Source organism: Leptosomus discolor, chromosome 2 (genome assembly GCF_034619465.1).
Source record: "Leptosomus discolor isolate bLepDis1 chromosome 2, bLepDis1.hap2, whole genome shotgun sequence".
Classification (NCBI taxonomy): Eukaryota; Metazoa; Chordata; class Aves; order Leptosomiformes; family Leptosomidae; genus Leptosomus; species Leptosomus discolor.
The window spans coordinates 101,588,456-101,606,384 of record NC_141392.1 but is presented as its reverse complement, the minus strand read 5'-3'; the positions used below and the strand labels follow the sequence as shown (position 1 = coordinate 101,606,384).

The 17,929-nt window shown below is 36.6% G+C and overlaps 1 protein-coding gene across 1 annotated transcript in view; it reads left to right on the top strand.

Annotated features, from left to right (window-relative positions):
* The window catches only part of MCPH1 (microcephalin 1), a 126,606-nt gene that overhangs the window by 19,637 nt on the left and 89,040 nt on the right, over positions 1–17,929 (top strand). Inside the window, 3 exon segments of the mRNA XM_086461527.1 lie at positions 436–1,431; positions 4,708–4,820; positions 16,850–16,887. Coding sequence (XP_086317653.1) covers positions 436–1,431; positions 4,708–4,820; positions 16,850–16,887 — 1,147 coding nt within the window.

Below are 17,929 nucleotides of genomic sequence, written 5' to 3'. Positions count from 1 at the left end.
TTTCATGTCATCTTAACTGCAGAAACTACAAGGTGGTGGTAATGCTGTGGTAGAAAAAATTATTATTGAGTTTACAGTATTACTATAACTAGCTTTATCAGTGTAAAATCTTGCTGTTTTTCTCCACAAGTGCAAGAGTGAAAGGGAGTTCCTCTGCTGCTTCATTTCGGGAAAGCAGAACAGGACTTGTGGAAACTTATTACCACGTAAGGAGATCAGATAGCTAAAGCTATTGTAGCTTCTTGTCAACATAGAATGTGCTTTGTTTCTAATCCATTTTCTGTTTAGTTTTCAATGACTTGTAATATAATAGCCAAGGAGTGGCAAAGTCCTCGTTTTCTTCTTTCAGTAACTTCATGTGTGTTTTACTAAGAAGTTTGATACTCTTTCTGTTTTGTTAAATGTGTGTATATTGCCACATTTCATATTTTGCAGGAGAACAAATGGAAGACTGCTTGAACGCGAAATATGATTGTCTTTGGGGAACTGATAAATTAAAGAGACAGAAAACAGAGGTAGTAAAACACGCCTGTGATACTGATGTGTCCATGAGTGCGTCAGTGAATTCTCCCTCACGTAGCTGTGAGCAGAAGAGCTTAACACCGATACGACGTAGCAGAAGAAGGTTAAGAAAGAAACAGATTTTGCAGCACACTTGGGCCGATAAATTGTCTTTAGAAAAGAAAGATCTAGAAAAGTTTCCAAAGAAAAACCAGAGGGATGAAAATAGCATGACTACTTCAGTTGCAAAAGAAAGGTCTCTTCTCGACCTCAAGGGCTTGGGTCATAATCCTCCTTCCAAAAAAATAGTCGAGTTAAATACTGTTTCTACTGTGATTGACAGTCTCTCTAATTCACCTGTGAAGAGAGAAGACCTAAATACCTGGTCATTGGTTAGAAACTTCCCTGTTGACAATTGTGTTCTTGAAGGCCAGAAGAGGAAGGAAGTACAAACACTGTCTAGTTTGAAACTGGCTACCTCAGGACGGGGTGCATCGGGGTCTAGAGAGTTCTTGCAAGCAGTTACTACAGAGAGCAAGTCTTTTTGCACTGAAGAGCCTTCTTATGAAGACTTCTTTTCATCTTCTGATTTGAATGAAAATGAAGTGCAGGTACGAATACCAAAGACTTCACAGAATCCTCCTGAAGATTGTTGCAAAGACTCTCTTATAAGCATGGACTCACTTGGTGTGTGTCTCTCCAAGCCACATACTGCTTCCAAGAAAAAGTCTATTCCAGCAAATGATGTTTCAGTAAAGAAAAACTTCAAACCAGCTCAACATCTGGGAAATGTGACGTCAAATTATGTGTCAGATGGTGAAAAAGCTGATGCTGCAGAAGCTCCAGATTCGGATGATGTGAATAGGCTGCCTCAGCAGGCTCATGGCAAGTCCTGCAGAACCAGTGCGAATTACTGTACTTGCGCTACTGGTAAGTCACTACATAGAGGTGGAAAATGAAAGGATATCATAACTGCATTAGATATACTCATGCAACTAAATTGCAAAATGAACTGCTTTTCCCAAGGGAGAAATATTTCAGAATTACACCAAAAGAAGAAAATGCAGCAGTACTGACTTTATTTTTTGAGTAAAATAAAGGAGTGCATAGGATCCAAAAGAACACCTATTTGTTTTCCCATACATTACAAACACGAAGTTGTTACCAAGAGATGAGGAAACTGTGCTCACGAAACGCAACAAAAGTATGCGAGTCTTCTTTTCCCCTAATGCTTGGCATTCTGTAAACTTGGTGTTGCTATTCAAAATCCGTTTAAGAATCCAAGGTCTTTCTGTTTTACATGTGATCGTGCTCTTGTAAAAGGTTTGTAAGTAACTGCTCATCATAGGGTCCCGTGTTCAAATGATTTTATTTCATAAGTTAAAAATGCTAGTTTAGATTATTTGCAGTTAAGGGCATAAAATCTCTAGTGAAAAAAAATACCTGAGTTAGCAATTTCTAACTTGTACTATGATGAAGATTGAGGAAGACATTTGAGGGCATATGCGGGAGTTGCAATGTAAGCATCTTTTTCAACCGTGGCTTTTTTATATGGAAATGATCTTAGGTTTTAATAATAATTTTAAGAGTATTCTTTGTATTTGAGCATTTTCAAGTTCATTTAGCCTAAGTTATTTCAATGCAAATGTATACTAGAATATCAAATCTCAGGAACTTTGCTGAAAAATGCTGCTAACTTGCATTGGGGTAATCTCTTTCAGATTTTGATATTCTGAGCTCTGTCAAGCTTTACATAGGGTTAAATATTTGTAATTATAATTGTATGTTTTAGTCATTTGTTCTCCCTAGAAAATTCTGCAGCAGTGCATCAATGAATTATATAAAATTAAATATGAACTTAAAGGTCTTAACAGACTTGGTATCAGTCTTATGAAATCCTGCAGTGGAAATGTTGAACAGCGACTGTGCCTATATTTGTGAGTAATAAGTGCTGAACTGTGAACTGCTAATTTGAGCTCACTATATCTGTATTTAATACTTGGAGTGCATCACTATAACAGTTTAAAAAAAAAAAAAAGTTGATGCAGGTGTATGTTATACACATATAAATGTATGAACCCATTGCGTGTGTCTTTTGCCATGTGGCAATGTACTAGAAGATGATCCCTAAATGATGTATTTCCTAAGGTCAAAAACCAGTCTGTTTTTCATTAAACAATCATGAAACAAATGGGGAAGGAGAAAAGGTTTACTACTTTTAAACTCAGGTATACCAGTTAATTTTAGAGTTAATTCTAACTTTTAAATTCTAGTGATTAAATTATGGTCAATATTCTACCATGTTCTGCTTTGCTTTTCTTGCTGGACGACTTGTTTAAGGTAACAGGTTTTAGAGGAGAGGAAAAAGGAACATTATTCAGCAAACAAAAATTATCTGATGTTTATACTTTTTATGCTTTTTGTTAGGAACTTTTGTAAGTCTCAATTTGTGTTGCTAGTTATTTTAATAATATTCGTGATTTATCAGCGATGGCCGTTTTCCCAAGTATAATGTATTCAGCTTCATGCATCTGTTGGATAGTTCAGTAGAACCTCAAGTTTGACAGCTCAAATGAGCTCACTTAAAAATGGAAGGAATCAGTAATGGAAGAACAAGCCCAGCTCTCTCATCCTGTCCTTATAGGAAAGGTGTTCCAACCCTCTGACCATCTTGGTAGCCTTCCTCTGGACTTGCTTCAACAGCTCCATGTCTTTTTTGTGTTGGGGGCTCCAGAGGTGGACGCAGTATTCCAGGTGAGGTCTCACAAGGGCAGAGGGGCAGAATCACCTCCCTCGACCTGCTGGCCACACAGCTCTTGATGCAGCCCAGGATGTGATTGGCTTTCCGGACTGCAAGCACACACTGTTGGCTCACGTTCATCCTATCATCCAGCAGGACGCCCAAGTCCTTCTCCCCAGGACTGCTCTCAATCCACTCATTGCCCAGCCTGTATCTGTGCTTGGGATTGTCTCTGCCCAGGTGCAGGACCTTACTGAAAGACTTGGGCTTGTTCAGCCTGGAAAAGAGAAGGTTCTGGTGAGACTTTATAGTGACCTTCCAATACCGGAAGGGGGCCTACAAGAAGGCTGGGGAGGGACTTTTTAGAAGGGCCTGCAGTGACAGGACGAGGGGTAATGGTTGGAAGCTGGGAGAGGGCAGGTTTAGACTAGATATAAGGAAGAAGTTCTTCACCCTGAGGGTGGTGAGACACTGGCACAGGTTGCCTAAGGAAGTTGTGGATGCTCCATCCCTGGAAGTGTTCAAGGCCAGGTTGGATGGAGCCTTGAGCAACCTGGCCTAGTGAGAGGTGTCCCTGCCATGGCAGGGGGGTTGGAACTAGGTGATCTTTGAGGTCCCTTCCAACTCAAACCTTTCTATGATAGGATTTTATGGGTCGTATCTTCCCCAATAATGCAAGTTTTGTGGAAGAAAATGGAAATCTTGTTTTAAACGTACTACTTTGACACTGTACGATGGAATGATGTTTTTGTTAAATATAGGTCTAATATTTCCTTTTTTTCTTGAATGTAAGATATTTCTCATCTCTGTTAATTAGTAAATAAATAGTAAATTGCTTTGTTTTTCTGTGTGTTATACGTGATTTTAAAACTGGTAAATAACAACATATTATTTTTAAAAGCTAAAGAGTTCTTTTCACTCATCATGCATACACAGTTAGGAGTAATCAACTATCCATAAAAGATTTATTATATCTGTATATATTTTAAATATGAAACATTTTTCTTGCACAGTTTTTTACTTGTGTTTTTAGCTCAGTGACACTCTTACCAAGTGTCTTTAATGACAAGAAGTAAGATTTGATCAGGTTTTTTTCCCCAGACTACTTGGAACATTTGATTTTCAAGTAGAAGTGTAATATGCAGGCTGATCTGAAACTAACTTTTCAAGTCCTAATGCTTATGTTGTAGCAAGCTTCAGGTTCCTTTGTAGGACACAGTCAAGGCTGTCCAGTTGTTCTGCTGAACAGCACAGGCATAAACATGGCTACTTATTTTCGTCTTACTCCAAATCATCAATCAAGTAGAGAACTGTCACAGATAAGAGTTGAAATTAATTAGATGTAATAAAAATATTAAAAGCTGCTTTCCTGTTCAGATACACTTTTTCTATGATAAAATAATTGGTGGCGGTTTCATTTCACAGTATTGAATTTTTAATTTCAAGTTTCTTAATTTGGTTTCTAGGTGATGAAAATGAAGTTTCAGAGTGTCATTTTACTGATGGCTCTTGCAAAGTTTTTAATGAAGAAAAGAGTAAGCACAATGGGGGGTTAAGAAAAACTGGAAGACTTCAAAAGGTCAGTTTAACTGGACATATTGTTTGTTAAGCTCTTTCTTTTTCTTGGAGAATCAGTGAGTGCCTTTGTATGTACAAAAAAGTGCATTCTCCATGCGCTATCAATTTAAAACTTTTCTGAATCTTACTTCCCTTGAAGTGTTATGTGAATAGTGTTCAAAGACAATATGTATAACCATGGAACTCAGCTTTCTGCTAACTTGTGGTGGCAGAGTCCGTGCCAAGTTGACATTGTAAAGTAAGTTGGTAAGCCAGCTCAAACTGTTTTAGTTGAAAAGCCGCTGAAAAGATGCCAATCCTTTTTGGAGTAGTTACTAAATGGGGTACTAATCATCTTTGTAGCCCTCCGCTGGACTCTATCATGTAGTTCCCTGTCCCACTTGAACTAGGGGCCCCAGAACTGAACACAGCACTCCAGACGTGGCCTCGGCAGGGCAGAGCAGAGGGGGAGAATAACCTCCCTCGACCTGCTGGCCGCACTCTTCTTAATGCACCCCAGTCCTAAAGCTCTATAAGATATCTGAGGTAATTATATGAAATAAATTAGACTGTTGTTTCATTGGTAGGTATTGGTGGGGTTTCAAAGCAATTGATCACACATTTTGATCCTCTTTCATGTAAAAGTTCTGAGTGGGTGCAATTACTCGGCTGTTCAACCTTTTAAACCTCCTGAAGATGGGATATTAATCTCCATGGACCAGTGATCTCTGAATTAATAGTGTTTTACTTCTTGCCTGCATCTTACTGCTTGTTACTTTTCTTAAGTATTTGTTCACTTTCTTTTCCTAAATACAGATATATCTTATTTGTATAACTAATAACTGTAAGTATTACGTAGAATGTATAAATTAACTTCACTCTAGATCCATGTCCTATAGAAACGTTATAAAATAGTCTACTTTTTAGGCTAAAGCGTCTATCCAGAACAGTTTCATTTCACTTTTTGTGTGTTGTACATATTCAAATGCAGCACATAAAGATGGATTTATAAAACTGGACTATAAGTTTGAACATGTTAGTTTTGAGACAGGACAACCCATAACTGAGGATAGTTCCAGATTCTTCTCGTACAGAGTTGGTGAGAGTAAACACTGTGGATTAATGCCTATGAATGTCAGCAGGTGGCTTCCCTGGTCTAGGAATCTTAAGTTGATGATACTGGTTTGCAGGGATAAATAAACCCTTTATGCATTGTGGTGAATTTTTTTCAATTATTCAGTACGTAGTTCTTCATAACTTTGCATAGAGAGGACAAAGTGAAATAACTAAAAATCATAAAGCTAAAAATGCATTCAAACAAGTTAGTTACAGTGGTGTTAATTGGTTGGTATGAGGGCTGAATGCTCATTTCATTGCTTAATGTCACAAAAATGTTCACATTTATCACAACACCAGTTGCACGTCACAAATGTGAACACTTGTACTTGAACCAGAGACAGATTGATTATAAATAACCAGTTAGCTGCCATTTTTATTCAAATGAAAATTTGTTTTCATATTTGTAGAGGGATATGAGAGGTGATGTATTTTAAAGGATCTAACAGTATCACATCACTAGAAATGCAATTGGAATAAATTTTACACTCAAAAAACCCCCTTAAAATACTGTCTTCTGAGTGAATAGAAGAAACTCTTCAACCATGCGAAAAAAACAGTTAAACATCATGGGAGAGAATTCCAACCATATTTTTACAGAGAAGACAGTATGGACTGAACTGAAATTCTTTCCATTTTGTTTTTAACAGATTCATCTTGACTTATATTTCTGTAGCTTTTGGATTTGGGTGAAGGTAAAGTTATCAACACTGAAGAGATTTTTGACAGAACAGAAAATTTTTACAAAGAATCTGAGCTCATGCTATGGAACAATTAGTGTGAAGCAGGCCATCATTAGAGATCTTGTTATCAAAATCTTTCCTTTTGAAAAAACGTTATTCATGGAAAAACAAATTTTAATATCCTGAAAAATCTGTAACTATAAAACGTGAAGCATCTTGCCAGACATTCTTTACAGTAACTTTATGTCTACATTTGATATGTGCATTTGTAGACTGTCTTAAACAGATTGTATTGGTTTAGGGGAAAACATCTTTTTATGTTTTCGTTCCAATTTTGATTTTGTAGTTGCTTTGAACAGGTGCTTATTTTAAACAATGATAAGTGAAATGTTCCTGACTTTGAGCCTCAAATGAATATTAAACTACTGTGAATTAGACAAGGTGGAAGCGTGCAAGCTCATTTGCAGTTAACAGAAGAAGAAGAACAGAAAAAAATGAAATTACCTACATGTTTATGGTCTGGGGAAAATACTTGACATAGTGGGGGTGGTGGACAAGTGGTCATTGAGAATTATTCAAATTGATTGCTTCTTGGTGTAGTGGTGAGACAGGTGACTGAAGCTACAAATTATAAGAGTTCTTACGTGGTACCATCAAGAAACTTTTATGGTATTGACCAAATCTCTCGTGGTGTGATTTTACGCATATCTGATTTAATCCTAGAATATGTCTTGTTTACAAGATGTCTCATCTTACATGAAGTAATCCTAAAAGTGTCTGACCAACTCTAGCTGATGACAACGGAATAGTTAATTATTGTTTAACTGTAGTTATCTAGCTGACTCAATATAAAGATGAAGTTGTTGGGAAACAAGCTTTTGCGCAGATTACATTGTGGGACAAGTAACTTTGAAAGTGTCAGTGAAAAAAGAACCTGATGTTATACATCACTGCAGAAAACTTGCTTCCTTGGAGTGTCTGGAATGTGCTGATGAATGGGACATTGAAATCCAACAAGAAAGTTTATTTTTACTGTCAATACACAGCTTATGCTATTGTTATATCCAAAATATAGCTGTTGTCATTTTATTGTTCCAAATGTCCAAGTTTTGCAATAATATTAGCATTGGAGAACAAAATGTCATATCAAGAAGTAGTGTTAGTATTTGTTTCATATAAATGGAATATGCAGATATTCATTTGATAAAATACTGGTTTTCTTTCTTTTGCTATAAAGTTAAGTAATGAAAAAAATTCTAAGAAATTCATATTGGACTAATGGATTTAAAAAATACTGAATGCTATGAGTGATGTATAGGAAAAACTGACTTTACAGTTTGTCATCTTAGCAGGCGGGGTAGTTAAGATCCAGGAGTTGAATTCACTGAAGTTTTTATATAAAATTGTCACTAAACTTATATTCCGTCAACAAATTAACATACTGGTTCTTTTTTAGAACCTCATTCAAGAAATAGAGGCTTAAATATATGGAGAGTTTTGATTTTTTGGCTGCACAGAATTAAGAAAAGAACGTAACTGTTTCTCCCCCTCCTGCCCCCCCCCCGCCCCCAAGGATTGGTAGATATGGTGATTTTTGGTCCAGAGACTATTTATGAAGTCTTACGTGAAGTCAGAACATATTTTTTATCGTTAGTTTTAGGCAAGTAGGAAGTTGCTCAAGAGCTTTCCATGGTGATGAGTAGATAGGGATAAGTACTGAGAATAAAATCCTAGAATCTCAAGTTATTTGAAGGACGTTTACATTATCTCCATCCTTTTATCTAAAAGTCTGTGACATTCTTGGGTTTGATGGTACAAGGGAGACTTAGGTGCAAAAAACAGATGCAACTATTTCTGGCTCAGAGCTGGAGGGGAACAATGCATCAACATTGTGTAAGAAGTGAGAACATACAGTCCATGTTTGAGATGTACATACCTCATTGCTAAAGATGTATGTATGCTGTAACTTAACTCTACTTACTGGTAAATCACAATTCTTTTCTAGTTTTGGGGTCAACTGTTAGATTTAACACTGAGGTCATAACCATCATGCCAGAAAACCAAACAATCCACTGGACTGCAGCTGGTTTGGTAAAGAATCAGGTAAAAACTCTTTTCCCTCTTGGCATCAGAAGCTACTAGGAGGAAAAGCAACCACCAGTTAGATCCTCTTTTTTTCTTTTGAAATTTAACTCTGGAAGAATGAACACCCTACATAAACTTATGGGTATCTGGCATAACTGTATAGGCCAGAAATCCTTTAGTTGATGGAAGTGCTTTCTAAATTATAGCCTCACAGCTCTTGAAAATCATTGAAAATTGATCTAAAAAAAAAAGACTTCCTAAACTCCATTTCATCAGCATTTGACATGTCTTCATTGACATTTTTTTTAATAATTTAACAAATATCACCATTCTCTTCTACACTGAAATTAAACATTTTATGGATTAGTGGTGTGATCTTTGTAGAACTGAATTATGAGCTCACAAACAAGTCTGTGTGGAATAGGAATGTAAATATACAATCAATTAAATGGGAAAAAAAATCTTGTGCCACATTGCTCCTTAGTAGATTTACTACTTTCTACTAGTATAAAGAATCAGAAATGCTGAAAACAGTGGCTGTTGATCATGAAACACATGAAGCACTATGAAAAATTTTTTGAAATTTTTGTGTACGTGTATGATTAATTCATAATCATACAAGATCCTAAAAATAAAAAGTGGTTTGTTTTTTTTTTTTTAATTATTCTACCCTTCTTAATGTTTCTCAAAGCCTGAAAGAAGTATTGTTTGACTGTTTACCATATTGTCTAGAGGGCAGCCAAGCTTTAACTCAGCTTGTTGACTATCATCAAGTGGGTTACAATCTTGTCAGCAGGGTATTTACTGAAGTTTATAGTCTTGTATCTTAACACAAAATTAACGTAAATCCAGGCTTGACTTTTTGGGGCTGCAAACGTGTTCAGAAGTATCTTCACCTGAAATTGCACTTGTTGCTGCATAGTTGGCAATCTTCAGAAGACTTCAACTATACAAATTAACCTCATGGTGTTAATAATTGTGCAAACCCGTTATTTAACAGTTGGAGTGATGCAAAATGGTTCCTTCCATCTTAAAATGGTTTCATCTCTACAGCCTGTGCAATGGAAGCATGTCTGTCTGTGCCTCAGTTGCTTCTGCCCAATGTATGACCCACTGTGAGCAGTGTTAACTGAGCCACTGACATCTCCAGCTAAGTAGCTGAGGCAGATGCCATTTCTAATGAACCTTCCATGATGGGTGACAACTACCATTACCAAAAATGGAATGGGTGGCTGATGAGGGCTTAAAAATCAAACCATTAATTTCACTGAAGCTACTCCACTACCATTGTGGCTTGGTTTTTATCTCACAGTTAGGGCACAGGGTATCTCAGCTGAAGCTTTATGAAGTGCTTTTAGGTGGTCATAAGTCAGCTGTCCAAAGAAATTGTCTATTTCATTGACCATTGTGAAAGTATAAACAGTTTTTAGTGTCTGAACAGATGAAAACACATTCATTCCTACATAAGGGTTAATTTTTAATTGAAATTATTCAGAGAAGGGTACAAACTATTTTTGTTAACCTTGGTGAAGCTGGGGGGTTGGGGGGAGAAGTCCATGTTACTTAAAATTTCAGCAGAAAAAATTTAACTGTGCCTGACTTTCTACAGTTCATTTGGGAAGGTGAGTACACATTGGGCATTACGTGGTGCTAATGAGAGAATTAATTTATGCCTTAGAGTGGTCTTTAAAATGTTTCTGCTTGTATGTATGAGTTTTCTCCATAACATAGTGTTTCCCCATGATAGCCCTTGTTCCTCTTTCTCCTGTCTTGTGACTTTTTTTTTGTGGTGAGGGTTTGTCCTTACTTCACCTGAACTTTCATTTTCTGTTAGAATCTAAACTATAAAGTACCTTTCTCCTTCCTTTAGCATCCCAATTCTTGAGATTCACTTCTGTCACACTGGCAGTCTCTCCCTCTCTGTCTCCTCAGGTTTCACATTATATGGTCTGGAGGTGAAACTTTCCTAGTAAAAGTTGAGAAATGGGCTGCTGCTTTTCCTGAGCAATGCTGACCCGAAAGTCAGCTCCTAATTTGTACCTGTTGGAAAGGCTTGGGCCTCCCATCAGAATGGGAATCACTGCTGCCTGTGCTTGCAGAAATGATAATCGTGTTTGTTGGGTTTTTTCATGTCATCTTGATTGACTTGGAAATTTTTGGTTGCAGTCATCTGCTCTCCCCTTGATCTTTGTCTGTCCTACCAGAAAAAGCCAGCCTCTAGTTTTGCTAATGATCACAGCCAGATAAACCTGTCCTTTGAAGTTGCAGAATGTTGTGAAAGCTGTCCCTTGCTGCAGAGTTTTGTATCCCCCGTGGTTGATTTGGTTTTATATATAGTTGTTCACTATTATGGTTGCATGTGGAAAACTGAAAATGACAGTAAGTTGTAACCCATGACACTGATAGTCCAAAAAGTCTGAAGCTATTCATCATCCTTAATCTTGCTAACAGGCATTCTAGGCATTCCTATGTCTATGATTACAGGATTTCTCTCTTTTTTCTCATCTTTGGTAATGAAGGAAAGCTGATGCCCGGGGCACCTGTCAGCATAGAATCATAGAATGGTTTGGGTTGGAAAGGACCTCGAAGATCACCTAGTTCCAACCCCCCTGCCATGGCAGGGACACCTCCCACTAGACCAGGTTGCTCAAGGCTCCATCCAACCTGGTCTTGAACACTTCCAGGGATGGAGCATCCACAACTTCCTTAGTTCCAGTGTCTCACCACCCCCAGGGTGAAGAACTTCTTCCTTATATCTAGTCTAAACCCGCCCTCTCCCAGCTTCCAACCATTACCCCTCGTCCTATCACTGCAGACCCTTGTAAAAAGTCCCTCCCCAGCCTTCTTGTAGGCCCCCTTCAGGTACTGGAAGGCTGCTATAAGGTCTCCCCGGAGCCTTCTCTTTTCCAGGCTGAACAAGCCCAACTCTCTCAGCCTGTCCTTGTAGGAAAGGTGTTCCAACCCTCTGACCGTCTTGGTAGCCCTCCTCTGGACTTGCTCCAACATGTCATCTAATTTTCTGTCTTCTTACACCCTGCTTTGTTTTTTTCATTTTTCCCCATGGCAGTATTGTTTTAGTTAGGATGGGTGCATTTTTCATATCTTTCTAGGACAAAAGCAGAGGTACTATATTTGGTCAGGAAATTACAGTCAAAATTGAGTTTGCAGCCAGAGGAAACTGGAAAAATATCAGTATCAAAGGACTGATAAGAGGAGAAAGGCCAGCCAGAAAGTAAATTACAACTTTGAATAACTGCTGTTTAAAACTACTGAATAGTAATCTTTCATTAAAATTATCAATTATTTTCAGCTATGAGCTACAATTACTTGAATATAATAAATTAATGTAGCAGAATTTATAGATTGTTTCTAAAAAGAGCCTTGAAGTTTTAGATCCTCATTACAACCTTCCTAGATAAAAGCAGAGTGAAGTTAACCTGATTCTTGAATATTCCCATGCTGCACATAGCTCATGTACTAGTATGACTGAAGATTGTTACTTCTGAAATACAGCTGTATAGATCAAAAGTGAGTATGTGAGTTCTGAACCAATTTCAGAACCATCTGATTGACCTACAATAGCCAGAGAAAAAAGGGATTGGAAGAGTACAAAACAGCATAATAATCTTGTACTTTCCATTACACTTTATTTGCACGTGCATGCACGACTTTCCCCTGCCTCCTTCCTACCCCCAAAAAAGTTCCTTATCCTTGGTATATTGGCCAAACCACATAGGACAAGTACCTTGTTGAGTCCTGAAGGTGAAGGTCATCTTTTACTTCAACACAGCATACATCTGAGTTTTAGAGTATGCTGAAGTTTCTTTCTTTCAGGACTTCAGTCAACTTTAAGGCATAAGAGGAGCATTTGAACTGAGTAATACACAATTCAAAAGTGGTATTTATTGGCTGAAATCTCTTCTTGAAAGATATCTGAGGCCTGGGTTCTTGAACCAAAGACAAAATTAGATCTACTTTACTTAGGCTGGAATTTAACCAGTCACAAATGTAAAACTATTCCTATCAAGTCAATTCTTAGCGTGAATGGACTTCATTCTTGAGAACTGGCCTGGAAAAAAGGTATCTTAGGGTCAGATTTTAATTCATTTGTCACTTATGAAAAACAACTTATGATACTCTTAAGGAAACAAATTTTGAGTTCACTTTCTTGAAAAGCAGGTTGTACAAAACAGGGCTTTTCTCTTACTGTCCTTCAACTCCAAGAAATACCTGCTCAAACTCAGAAGAAAGAAATAATACATTCTGAGGTTGGATGCCTCTTATGATGTAGGTCAGTTAACATACGGGAAGTATCACGTTCTCTTTTAAGTACTAGGAAGATTTACAAATACTATTTCCTTTGAGCTACTGAAATGCATGTCTTGTATTTCAGATGACTTAGAAAAATCTTGTTGTTGGCAGACTCTAGAGAAATACCTAATGCAACTATGCTCCTAAGAAATATATAAAGGAGAGATGAAGCATGTGATTTATAACACAGCCTGTATTCCAGACCTAAAAAATATTTCAGAAAGAAGTGTGTTCTGATTTAGAGTACAGATCTGCAACTCTTCAGGATTCAGAGATTAATGATAAATAAAAGGACCAGTTAACTTAATACCACCTTTTCCAGTGCTTTATTAATAATAATCCTGTGACAAATGTACATTAGAATTCATAATGATGCTCACCAGATGTCTTTTTGTTGATCAGAAAAGAAAATGCTAACTCAAAAAAAATTCTGCAATAAAAGCAACATGTAAAATAAAACAGACACAAAGAGCATAAAAGAAAAATTGCATAGCGGGGCAGAGGGAAGCAATTAACTTGAAAAATGTACAACTGAAAATTAAAACATAGTTTGGCTGTTTTCTGCTTGGTAACTAATTAAAGAGGACTGCTTGTCTTACTGAAGCAATAAACCAAAATATTGTCTGCTTAGCAAATGACCTCTAACTTGCAAAAATACACAGTTCTGACTGCAAATGAAATAATAGTTTGGAAGAAATTAAATTTATTCCAACTTCTGCCTTTTGTATGCATCCTTCTGCATTCTTGAGTCTTTGAATCACTTTGAAGCGCAATGACAGATCATTTGGCCAGAATACTCACTGTACTTGTATGCTATGTTTTGTAGCATAAAAGCCACAATTCGAAAGCTGTCTTTGCGGGGTAATGTCGGGACAGGCTGCAGGTTTCCCGGTCTGTGTGGATCCAGTATTTTCACTTCCCTATAGATAAGATATTAAGGAATTGTCAAGAAATATTTCTGCTCTGAAGCTGAAGAAGCAGCTGTAGGATCTCAAGCAGATCTGGCCTTGGTTTATAGTAAAGCCTTTTTTTTTTTTTTTTTTTTTTTTTTTTTTTTACCCAAGCTTGGCAAAAGCAGTAGTCTGATTAGTAATACTTCCATGACATTTTGTTTATGAAAAATTGTGAGGAAGGGTATTTTTCTGCACAATCTGAACAGGCACATCAGGATCTTTCTTTGGAGCTAGTACTATACAAGAACCTCAAGAACCTAGTGCAACTCTTTTCTGTGGATTTAGCTCCAGACTTTTAGCCAAAGAGTGAGCTTCATTCTGATGGCAATGAAGCTTGACTTCAGATACTGAAGGAGAACATCATGACCTTACATATTTGACATAGATGAGGTTTTCAGCCCGGAAAGATAGACAGAGAAGAGTAAAACCTTGCTTTTAAGCCATGTTTTATGCCTTCCTAGGCTGTCACATCCCAGGATCCTTTAATGTTCAGGAGTTTATGCAAATCCAATGACATGTATTAAGACAGTATGAGGTACGGCCTCACTGTTGTATAGCATGGTCCCATGTCCAGTTTCAATCTTCTAACCTAACCTGTGCGGTAGAGTGTCTAATATTGCAGTCCTTCTGCCACAAGAACCCTTACTCAATGTCTCACTAGATGTCTTTTTGAGTGTGTATACTCAAATTTTGAGTTTATATCACTTAACATTGAATACTAATTGTATTAATGTTATGATAGATATATTTAATATAAATATTGTTGCATAGTTACTATTTTGCTTGAACTCTTTGTGTGTAAAATTCAAATGTGGAATTTAACCCATGAAGTTCTTGAAACTTCAAAGAGTGGTTAAATGTGACTGCATATTTGGAGTTGAAAGTAATGCAGTAGAATGTTTTTTAACTAAGAATACAACAAGTTTTGATTATAGATAAGTGCATATTATCTTCTCTTCAGCTGTCAGGCTAGCGCTAGGCTAAGCATCATCAGTAAGTATCGCTGGCAACAAGTTAGAATTTGGAAACTTATATTTCCAAAACACTGCATAGAATTTCTCTCAAAGAAATCTTTCAATATAAAAGTTTCACCCTTTCCTCATTTGAAGTTTTATTCCATTCTATTATTGATTGTTTTCACATTTTCACACTGTATGTATTTTCAGTCCTGAGGTATTGTATAGCTTACATAATGTTGTCTGGGTGCATGTTTATAATGAATGTAAAAAATTACTGAATATGCCACATTATGTTGCATATGAAGACTTAAATAATATCTGGGGTTTATGTTTTTTAAAATTTACCCAACCACAGAATGAAGTTACCATGTGTATGTTGAAAAGACTAGTTCTTATGTTATCTTTAATATCTAGCTTGTCAGTGGTATCTAAATTGTGTTTTATTTATGCAAAGATTGTTCATGTAATGAACAGTCATTGTGCACTCTGTTAGTCTACAGGAATAATTCCAAGGAACAGCATTCTTAGATGTGATGAATTGCGTGAGCACTTAATAGAGAACAGTTCTGTCCTGATAAGAGAGGACATATGGAGCTGCATCACAGTATGTTCTCTCTCCTGTTCCGTGATTTGCTGTTGGGTAAAATGAGTTGCCCTCGAGTCTTTTCTGGCCTGTGCTACCAGCTGTAATCCAATTCAAAATATGTCTGCGGTCTCAGCTCAGTACCTTAACTCAAAGGAAACAAAATTTTAGCAGAGACTTTGGGAGCTTACTGCTTGTAGTTGTAGTAATATATGGGGGGGCAGAAGTGGGAATGATTATTTCTCACGGAGCAGTAGTTATCTAGAGAAATAGTTTAAAATTTATATATTCATTTTGAAAATTAGGAAGAGTTGTTGAAGTCATTGTATGAAAGTCAACCTACTTTTTCTACAAAATTAAAATGTTTATGTATATGTACTTGTGCATGTTTATGTAGCCTCAAGTAATTCTTAGCTAAGATTTTTCGAAACCTCTTCTTATATATATATTTTGGTGACCGTGTTACATTCAGTTACGTATACCTCTGATACTGCTAAAATTCATGCTCTGTCCTGCCTTTGTGTCTGCTGGAGGCTTTCATGGTCATTGCTGATGAACAAAGGATACTTCTTCCTCTTCTGTCTTCTATAATACTAATTCTTAAAAAGTTTATTTAAAGTGTATATGGGGCAAGCATTCCTACTTTGCATGTAAACTGTGGGGGGTATTGCAGGGGAAGGGAGGCGTGCTTTTTAAGGTGTCTCAGAATTGCTGTTTTAAGGATTGCTGTACTCTTGGGTATACCTGGTATATTATATTACAACTTTTGTTCACTAGACAAGATTTAAGAGTGAAAGAATGTTTACTTAAAAACGTGGACTTAAAATACTCAAGTTGTACTAAAAAAAAAAAGCTACACTATCAAAAAAAATAAACCTATTAAAATTATACTTTACAATAAATATACTAGCTTTTGCAGCACCTCAGCCAGTTTCTGCCTTTCTTTGTAAGAAACTGGAATAATTTTAAATTACAAGTTTTCTTTGTTGAAGGTAAGCTGCCTTTTCCTTTTCACCTGATCAGAAGGAAAAGGCAGAAGATAAATACTAGCCTTGTTTCTCTGGCATCCCAGACTGGAAATCCTTTGCTTTTTGTTTTTACAAATCAAAACTTACATTCTTGTCTTCTGCTATATCGGATGCTTTGATACCAAATGTGATGAAGGGGTTTCCTTCCTTCCTTGTCCTCAAAGTTTAATATTTCTAGTATATGTGTTAATTAGTACAGCCTCTTCCCCAGGTGATACTGTAATTATGGAGTAATTTAGTCCTTTTAATGGAATAGTTTCTAATGTAAGAGTATTTTTCAAGGGAAAAACTTATCAGATTGTTGATGTTTTCTTGTCTCTTTCACATCCCTAGCCAACAAGGACAGTAGTTATGACGAGCATGTCTTCTGAGTAAGTATTAAATATTTTGATTCTTTAGTCAGCACACCATTTAAGCTTGAATGTTGTTAATCTTTTTATGCCTACACAAAACAAATTTTTCTTTGGGCCATATGTTAAAATGCTTTCTTTCATTCTGTATTCTAGCTAGAAACACATACATACATGTATATGTCACTGCTATTGATAGTGTGTATATGTTTGTGTTGCTATGGTGCAGATTGAAGTAATTGTTCTATAGGTGAGCTCAACAAGGCTTCAGAGCAATGAAACTAAAAATCTTACACAGGTTTTGAATTTTTTCTGAGGGAAGCCTAAAGAGGAATTGTATGTAGTAAATGGTTCAGACTTTTAGCCCAACACTCAGCTTTTCCCTTATATATTTTAATTATTTCTATTTAAAAAGTCATAATCTGAAACGTCAGTTCAAAATGTTTTCTTTCATATAAATAGTAGCTGAAGAAATATCAGTTGTAGGCTTTTTAGCCACTCTAGTTTCAAAACATTAGAAGCAGCTGCCACTGCATATTTGGGGGAGAGTTAATAGTTTTCTGGCATGCTCTTATCGTTCTCTTAAAAGTCTTACAGCATAAAGAACATCCAACAAAAACATAATTCCGTATTTTATACTACACTTGCTAACAGGTTTTTCTAATTATTTCCAACCTGAAACAGATTTATGGGTAGTAGAAATATCTTGAGTTTTGAAAAACAATTAAATCTTGACAGTTACATAGATATCAGTACTCAGAAACAGCACTTAGTGGCGGTCCTTTTAGAAGTTCCTTGTAAATGGTTGTCAATAGCTATTAACAAGTATAGTAATATATGTCACAAACATAAAATTGAATTAATACTTTTCTTGTCTTTAATGTGACTGGATACCAGTAACACCAAGACTTTGCACTTTGCAAGTCATGTGATACAGGATCACTGTGAGGGAGGTAAAGATAATAGCTGCAGTGCAAATAGTAGTGGAAAACAGAGGCTGTGATCTGCCTAAAAGAAGAGAACAAATCCTGGCAGAGCTGGGGAAGTTGTTTTGTTGAAAGAG